The following is a 9,093-nucleotide window of genomic DNA, read 5'->3' as shown; positions in this document are numbered from 1 at the left end:
TAGTCCAATCCTTTGATGTTACAGAAGAGGAAACTGAGGCCGAGAGATTACGTGATTTTCCCAAGGTGACATAGATCATAAATGCTAAATGTGAAATCTAAATCTAGAACCTGTTCTCCAAGTCCACGATCATGACATTATACCTAGACACATATAATACAAACACAAGGTCAAGATCAGTGAGAAAAGGAGAGAGCCAAAGGACTTTCAGTCTTAGAGAAAAAATTCGGGGGTGGAGGGGGAGAAGGACCATGGTCATCATTGAGTGACAACAACCCTTGAAGGAACGTGATACGCCTCCTATAGGAAGCCTTTCCTGGTCTCCCTAGTTCACAAAGCTCTCTCTCTCTCTCTCTCTCTCTCTCTCTCTCTCTCTCTCTCTCTCTCTCTCTCTCTCTCTCTCTCTCTCTCTCTCTCTTTCTCTTCCAACTATCCTGTCCTTAATTGTATCCGAGTCCCTCCCCATAGCTTTGGGAGGGCAAACTGTTTCTTGTTGTCGTAGCCTCTGTCGACGTCCCAATATAACTTGCTGCTGTTATTGTCTTCTCTGAAAACCCGGTGCCTATAGAACATAGCCGGAACTTCAAAGCTTGTTGAAAGAAGGAAAATTAGAGGCGGGAGTGATCACTTTCAGTTGGGGAGTAAGCAGAGAGAATCGGAGACGCCTTGGAGAGAGAGGTTAAACTCGAGCTGAGCTGGGAAGGGAGAGCAGCTTTCAACAGGCAGAGGTAAGGAGCCGCTGCCTCGGGGAGTCGCGGCAGGGGAAGAGGGTCGGAGGCGGGGGTCGAGCTGTGAATGCGCCGGGGGGACAGCTGCTAAAGCCAGTTTTGACTCAATGTACAGGGATTGAAGGGGAGCGCTGTGAAATAAGGTTGTAAAAGGAGGATTGGAAAAGATTTCATATGCCATCCGGCTAAGGGCAGGAAAGCTCGGGCACCTGGCTTGCCCCAAAGCCCCAAAATTTTGTCCACGGCACCTCTTTGAGAGCAACCGTTAAGTTAGGGAGACTGCAATGTGATTCTGCAGAGGCAGCACCTGCAACGAGGGGCAGATAGCATTGAGGTATTTGAACTGTGTGGCAATGGATAAATCCCTTAACCTCTCTGAGCTTCGGACCACTTCTAAGACCATAAAATTGTGGATGGCTTGTAATCAGCCTAAGTGGAGGGAGTTTCTACTCTGGTGAAATCCAAGTTCTTTAAGGTATTGCTGGATATTCAATAGGAGCTTAGATCTACAGCTGGAAGGGACCTCAGAGGCCAGTTGGTTCAACCCCTCATTTTACAGAGGGGGAAACTGAGGCAGGGGAAATGCCTTGCCCAAGGTCCCGTAGGTAGCATGTGGAAGAGCTGAGGTTTGAATTCAGGTTTTCTGACTCCTAATTCAATGTTTGTTCGGTCGTTCTTTCCACCGCACTGCCTTCGTGTCTTTTAAAAACCCCCTCCCAGGTTGGAGAGAGATCTGCGTCTGCCTTGGTGGAGGGGGTAGCTATACCGGAGAAGTCACAGATCCTTGAGAAATTATGGTATTGTTAGTAATCGATATGTGTGAGACAATCTATTATTTTAATATTGTTTGTAATAGAGTGATTGCGATGGGTAAATAACAGATCATCACTGGGCTATACTGGAAAGGGGGTCCAATGGAATGAGCCCTAACTCTGGAGGCGGAGGTCCAAGGTTCTAATTATTTCTGCCCCTTATTATCTGTGCGACCTTGAATAAAATTCTTCACCTCCTTGGGCCTCAGTTGCCTTCCCTGTAAAGTGTGTGTGTGTGTGTGTTGCGGGTGAAGGGGGGGGTCAAGTAGATGGTCTCTGAGGTCCCTTTTCAGCTTTGAGTCTTATGAACATAAGACTTAAAGTGAGGAGAGACTCGAATTTAAATCCTGCCTCTGACCCTCATTTGCTGTGTGACCACAGGCAAAATTTACCCCTCTGAGCCGCGGCTTCCTTGTAGTATAAAACAGTTAATAATGTCTGGGGTCCCTCTCTGGAAAGGTTATTGTGAGACTCGAATGAGAAAATGACTGTAAAACAGCCTGTAAACTGCTATACAAACATCGGCTAGCATTCTTTTCATCCTAGGATTTCAGGCTGGAAGGGACCTCAGGGATCCTCTAAGACAAGTCCCTCATCGGCTCCCGGCTATGACAGCTGAGACCCCCTGAGAGCCAGGGAGGAGAAATGAGGGAAGGGACTTGCTTGAGGTCACCCAGGTAGCCAGTGACCACTGAGCTCTGGGAGGAGAAGTGATCAAAGTGACTTGCTGAAAATCATACAGGTAGTGGGGGGTTTGGGGTGGAGGTGACTTGCTCAAGGTCACTCAGGTAGTCAGTAACAGAGGTAGTATTTTAAATGCAGGCAGAGATTTTAATTTGCAAGCCAACTTACAGCGTCTATCAGAATCGGGCTCTCAGAAAGGAAAAAAAAAAAGGCAGGAATATATCCCTGAGCCCCCATTTTAAAAAGGACAAAATTTTTTCTTCCCCTAAAACCAAATGAGACCCCCCACACACACTTGCTCCCTCCTCCCTCTGCTCTGGACCTAAATCTTGGTAGGTCATTCCTCACAGTGACATCATGGCTCTAACTGCCAAGACCCAAATGTTGTCATTGCCACAGTGGGGTAGAGCCGAGGCTACCTCTCAGTGAAGCATCAGCTCCCACAGAAATCAAGGGCAGTCACGGGAGCCGCATCTCCCAAAGCAAGACTCGGTGATCAGTGAGCTGACAGCTGAGGCTACCTTCCCCACTCAGAAGGCGGCTGGCATTTGCTTAAAGAGCCGAGCGACGGCACAGTGGCTAAGTCCAGAGCTGGCCACTCTGCTCAGCCCCCTCGGCTGCTAGACAGCTCTCTCTGTTAGCCAAGCAGATCCAGACACTCGAAGGAAGCTGCTTACTACCAGAGAGGACATGATAGGATTTTATCTTTCAGCCTGGAGTCTCACTGAAAAGCTCGTGGGATAAGGACGAAAAAGGAGGAGGGAGCCCTGGCCAGCATCTTTTCATCAGCGCGGAAGGAAGAGCGAAGCCGATCTAACAGCGGGGCATCAACAGGTAATCCCATTTATATTAACTCATGAGGGGAAAGATTTTTAGTTGTTATTCTTCCTGCCTGATAAAGGAATGTGGATGCTTCTAGCATCGGTTACACGTGAAACCCAAATTTCCGTGGAGAGCTGGGCTTTGGACCATGCCATGTTCCGCAAAAGGTTAGTGTTAACTAATTGCCTCTTTTATTATTAACTATTTGCCTCTTACTATTTGCCTCTCTTAGCAGCTGAAATTTAACTAGATATTATATATGAGCTCTTATTCCACTCTATGATGTAACTGTTAACATTTTTCTTTGTACCTGATGGATTTTTTCCCCCTTTTTCTTCTGCTTACCCTTTTTGCCCCCTCTACAGGGACCCATCCCACCGCGCGGGGCACTTCCAGGGTCCCCGTGGTGTGTACTCCCCCCCATGCCTGCTAATTGCCCCACAGGGGAAAAACAGCTGTTCCCCAGCTGTCCGTGGCTACTTCTTCATTTTTACCAGTTTCCCCTACATTTGGCAGCCTGTTTCCTCCCTGCATTCTTCAGTTGGTACTGTTATAATGAGAAACCAAGAAATCGATGTGAGCCAGTGTTACAGTTAGAGCTGGTCTCCATGGTAAACTGCAGTACTGTACCAGAAGAGAAAAGGGCAAGTTAAACCTGTTAAGGAAGGATAGCATATGTGGGGTGCTGCTTTTTTCCTCAATAACTGATATGGTGTGACCACAGTGTCAATTGAATTCATCTCAAAGGCTTGTCTTGGGCCTAGGGGTTTTGCATCAGTAAAGTCCCTTCTCGGGAAAGGAGGCAATTAGAGGAGGTAAAGGCCATTTCTCATGGATGGGTAACTCTTCCCACACATTTGTTTAGGTCCATGGAATGAACATTAAACTCTCCTTCAGACCTTAGATGAAAACAGACATGGAAAAGGGATCCTCTGGCATCTGAACATCATCTGCATTACGCTTCGTTAGACAAGAACTCCGTGCAGTTACGTGACATAAAGAAGAGTTTGGGAACAATGTCTCTGTCCCAGGAACTCAGTAATTCCACTCATCTCCCCGGAGATCCGAGCAACAGCACTTGTGACAGTGGTGGTGGCAATGGAGGTAACAGCAGCATTAACAGAGGTAACAGCAGTGGCAACAGCAGTGGCAGTAGCGATGGCAGTGAGGGACACTCGATGATCAGCCTTTTCCACTGCATAGTCCGCATCTCTCTCCTCTCTTCCTTCATCTGCGTCTCTCTCCTGGGGAACACCCTGCTGCTGCTCGTGTTCCGTCGGAAGCCCCAGCTGTTGCAGGTTGCCAACCGCTTCATACTCAACCTCCTCATCGCAGATCTGTTCCAGACAGCCGTGGTGATGCCATGGGTGGTGGCAGGCTCCCTGCCTTCCTTCTGGCCCCTCAGCCAAAATCTGTGCACGACTATGGTTACCCTGATGCACCTCTTTGCCTATGCCTCTATCAACACTATCATTGTGGTGTCCATCGACAGGTACCTGTCTATCATCTACCCCCTGTCCTATCCCAACAAGATGACATCCACCTGGGGAGGTATGTTCATCCTTGGCACTTGGATCATCAGTCTGATTCAGAGCGCACCACCTGCAATTGGCTGGGGGGAGATTGACTTTGACAAGGAGAGCTCTCTGTGCATTGTTGTCTGGAGCTCAAGCGTCTCTTACACCATCCTGAATATCCTGCTGTCCTTCCTCTGCCCAGTGGCCATCCTGGTGGGGTGCTATGGAATGGTGTTCCGGGCAGCCCGAAGGCAGAATGCTCTCGTGCATCCCATGAGGCCTCGAAACCTGCAGGAACCAGTGGAGGAGAGCAGTGTTGCTGTAGAAGAGGGTAGTGAGGAAGAGGAGGAGGATGGCGATGGCATCATCCCAATCCCTCGATCCTTCCAGGCCAGTCCCCAGAGGTGCCCTGCGAAGCCCAACCCTTACCACTGCAAGGCTGCCCGGGTGATCTTTGTCATCATTGCCTCCTTCATCCTGTGCATCGGACCTTACTGCATGCTGGCTGCCATCTCTGCTGGGGTGGGAGCAGCCCCTCCTTGGGTCAACTCCTGTATCTCCCTGCTCTTCTTTCTGCAGTGCTGCCTCCACCCTTACACCTATGGATACATGCACAAGAGCATCAAGAAAGAGCTCACCTTGGCCTTGCTTGGGCTGTTCTGCAAAAGGCCACCCCGGGGCCAGAACTCCAGCACCGACAACAACTTTGCCATGACGATGACGATGACCGAGAGCCGAACTTTTCCTTCCCACTTCTCTTTGACTCCAGCCTGGAAATCCTAGATTCCCAGCTATCTCAAGAGCAGTTTCCTGGTCAATCTTGACACAGGCAAAGACAATTAAAAACACTTCGTTACCTCTGTAAAATAAATTAGTTGATTAAGAATGGAGGAGGCCGGGGGAGAATTAATGCTGTGAGCAAAAACTTTGGGACTCTGAGCAGGACTCTCTCCCCCCCCTCCCCACAACCCCTCCAACCTTCATCCCCACCTCCAAGATATTTAAACACCAAATTATTAGAGATAGATCATCACAGACTGACTTTCCATCTCAGAACTGTGCTCAGTATTTTTGCCTACTCCTGGAGTTCCATTGTGTCTGCCTGGGTTCCCTTAAAGGAACTTGGGAGGGACCACAAGGACTTTGGGTAGCCAGGACCACAGTGGGCATGTGATGACTACCTGCCAGATGAATGATAGGTAAAATTACTCATCAGTCCAGGTGAACTTTTCTTTCCAGGGCTTTTGAAATCAGCCCAATGGGCCAACCACGGAAGAAGGCAACTGAGTCACGGCTGAAGGCTCAGTGTGGGAACAGGATCCCAGGAAGGTTTTATGAAGCTCTGGCAGCATCAGAAAGAGTGGACAAAGATCCCAAGACATACATAAACTGGGAAGTTTGTCCATTGAAAAGGGGGAGGGAGGGAAGCACACCATCAGCTCTCATTTACTGTTGTCTTGTTTTTGTGGAATGGGTAAGGCTTAAAGTCATGCCCTAAAAAATGGGAAATTTGGAGACTTGCCCATAGGGCTTTATTGAAAAATATCTCCTATTTCCTATTTGAATGAGGTCGAAAAGGGAAATACTCCAGGTTTCTCCTTTTCCACTTCATTAATGGACTTACAGGCACAAAAACTGAATTTTCAAATAAGCCTGTGTTAAATCTTCTCTGCCGGTCCCTTTTGTTTCAGAAAACAGGCACCTCTGCTAACGCAGTCCTTGATGTGAACTGGGATAGGGCAAAAGTCCTGCATTGTTGGCACTGCCCACAAGAATGATGAGACTCTCATTAGGAAACGTGATTTGGTGACTGTACCATCACAAATATGAACTGAGAGAGGTAAAGTGATGGGCAGGACTGGGAAACAAATCCCAAGGGTGCCGAATTATCACCAAGGGGACGCCAAGGCCCCTTGCATGCATCCCCAGCTGTTTTCTTCCTCCTGCAGAGCTCCTAATAGCCTCCGAGCTCCCAGCAGGTAAGGGAGAGAGAGGAGGGAGTCTGAAATGACATCGGAGGGGAAAGTATGACATTCCCTGGTGAGTAACTAATGTTATAGCACCACGTAGATGGTATGCTTAGCAAATTTGCAGCTGGCACCAAACTCTGAGAACCAACATGTTGTATAGCAAAGTCAGGCTATGAAAAGATCCTGACAGACTAAAAGATGGGTCTGAATTAAATCTGGGGAACGGTATTATAGATTCATGGCAAATATTACACCTGGATTCAAAAAATCACCTACAAGACCAAGAGGGGAGGGGAAGGGTGGCTAACAGTTCTTTGGGGAAAAAAAGATGTGGGGATTTTGTGGACTCTAAGCTCATTGTGAGTCAACAGTAGGATGTGGCAGTTAAGACTTCTGACCTTTGGGGCAATGTTCAGGACCAGAGTAGTGATCCTACTGTTGTCCTTTGCCCTGGTCAAACCACACCTAGAGCGGTTTGGAGGGATTAGACTGCTTGAAGGAGCTAGAAATGTATTGGAAAGGCTGTCACCCGGCAGGGGGATTGTTAGCCTTGTTCTGTTCCTTGCCCGAGAGAACAGAATGGGGAGCAAATGGGTGGATATTTACTGCCCCAGGATCTGCTCCCAGTTCAATCTGGAATTCAAACCTTTCCAGTTAAACGTAGCCTGGACATTTCTGTTGGAAAAGGAGAGGGCTTTGGGAAAACCTTGACAAAAAACCTTTATCTTCCCTTGGGTTAATATAGGAGAATATTGTGTTACACAGAGCATGGGGGGAAAAACCTTTTGGCTAAGTCTATGCCTCATTGTCCCTATTCCGATTACATAGGCCAGATCACTCTGAGGTCAAGTGGACCCCAAATGGTCAGCCCGATCATCTGGGTCCCTGATGACCATGCCAAACCAAACTAAATTGGTGGGGTGGGGGGCGGGGGGAACAAAGACAAATCACAACAATTTGACTGAAAGACTATGGTCAATTCAGTGGTCACAAAACAGACATGGCAATATTGCCAACCTTGAGCCCCATCCTTACGAGATTCACATATCTCGTTAGAACTCACGCTAGAGAACCATTGATGCTAGACCTCCACTGGCTAAGTTCTCGATCATTTGCATAGCTCTGTATCTATCCCTCCTCACTGATTCTGACAGGAACTCCTCCGGGGAAAGAAGTAAACAGCTCTGTAGCTGGGCTGTGAACAGCTGGAGGTCGCTTTGTCAGTGGTCAGCAGCTGGAGGGAAACAATGAAATGGTATTTAGCTAGCTGGACCTGAGGATGTGGGATAGATATGTCCAGGAAAACTAAGCTAACTCGGGATCTGTGATCATGCAGACAGGGGCAGGGAGGGACTGAAGTTTACTCTTGGATTTTTAAGCTTCCAAAAGACAAAACCAAGTAACTGTTGTAGCACTTGCTCCAGTTCCTAAATGCACGGTCATCTTGGTCTTTTATTTGCCTGTCCCCAAAAGTACCTGAGGGAATAGATGGCCCCAGTGACCCATCTTTTGATCAGAGGAGAAAGGGGCTGGATTTGGGCTCAAATCTCAGCTTCTCCTCTTTGGAGCGGTGTGACCTTGGGCAAGTCACTCACGTTTTCTGAAGCCCCAGTTTCCTCATCTGTAAAATGGGGGGGTTGGACTGGATCACCTGGGAGGTCCTATCCAACCCAAGATAGGGATACTGTGATTCAAAGCTGTTTATTATAGTTGATGCTGTTCTAGATTCACTGTACTTGGGCTACAGAATATCCAGTTAGGTACACTGTATTTTATTCACATTCTTATGGCATTTGCTGAAATTGAAACACTTGTTATTTTAAAAACTCAACTGCCAAAAACCATTTCAGAAAAAATGTTTTGCCTGCCTCCTTTCTGCCCCACCTTTCTCCCCCTTGTCTGTCTGTGTCTCCCCCTCCCTTTGTCTCTCTTACCCTTGTCTCTCTTTCCTGACTCTCTCCCTCTCCTGCTTCTTTCTCTCCCGTCTCTCTCCCCCTTCTTCTCTCTATTCCCTGATTCTTTATTTTCTCCTTCTCACTCTCCCTCTCCTGTCTCTCCCCTTCCTCTTACCCTTGTCTCTCTCCTCTGCTTTTTCCTCTCCTCTTTCTCTCCCTCTCCTCTCTACTTCCCCTCTCTGCCCTTCTCTCTCTTTCCTGATTCTTTCTTCCTCTCTCTCTCCTACATCCTCTCTCTTCCTCTCCTTTTCTCTCTCCCCTTCTCTCTCTTACCCTTATCTGTCTCTCCCCTGCTTCTTTCTCTCCCGTCTCTCTCTCCCCATCTTCTCTCTCCCCTGCCTCTCTCCACTTTTCTATCTCTTCTTTTCCTCTTTCTCCTTCTCTCTCCCCTGATTCTCTCCTTCCTCCTCCTCTCTCCCCTTCCTCTCCCTTCTCTCTCCCACTCCTCTCTCCTCAATTCTTTCCTCTCCCCCTGATTCTTCCTTTCTTCCTTCTCTCCTGACTCTCTCTCCCTTCTCTTTATTCCTCTTCTCTCTCCCATCTCTCTCTTTCCATCCCCCTGCCCCCATCATACATCCAGTATATGTCAGAGGTGCTTCCTGATT

The 9,093-nt window shown here is 48.1% G+C and overlaps 1 protein-coding gene across 1 annotated transcript; it reads left to right on the top strand.

The window, feature by feature from the left end:
* The first annotated feature begins 449 nt into the window (after positions 1-449).
* Positions 450-7,444, top strand: GPR101 (G protein-coupled receptor 101). The gene is made up of 3 exons (XM_072625763.1): positions 450-728; positions 2,937-3,058; positions 3,912-7,444. The coding sequence occupies exon 3, from the start codon at positions 4,063-4,065 to the stop codon at positions 5,344-5,346; it is 1,284 nt and encodes a 427-aa protein (XP_072481864.1). The 5' UTR covers positions 450-728; positions 2,937-3,058; positions 3,912-4,062; the 3' UTR covers positions 5,347-7,444.
* Positions 7,445-9,093: the final 1,649 nt, after the last annotated feature.

The sequence above is a fragment of the Notamacropus eugenii genome, chromosome X, assembly GCF_028372415.1.
Source record: "Notamacropus eugenii isolate mMacEug1 chromosome X, mMacEug1.pri_v2, whole genome shotgun sequence".
Lineage (NCBI taxonomy): Eukaryota > Metazoa > Chordata > Mammalia > Diprotodontia > Macropodidae > Notamacropus > Notamacropus eugenii.
The sequence above is the reverse complement of the archived record's forward strand: the minus strand, read 5'-3'. Positions and strand labels throughout refer to the sequence as shown.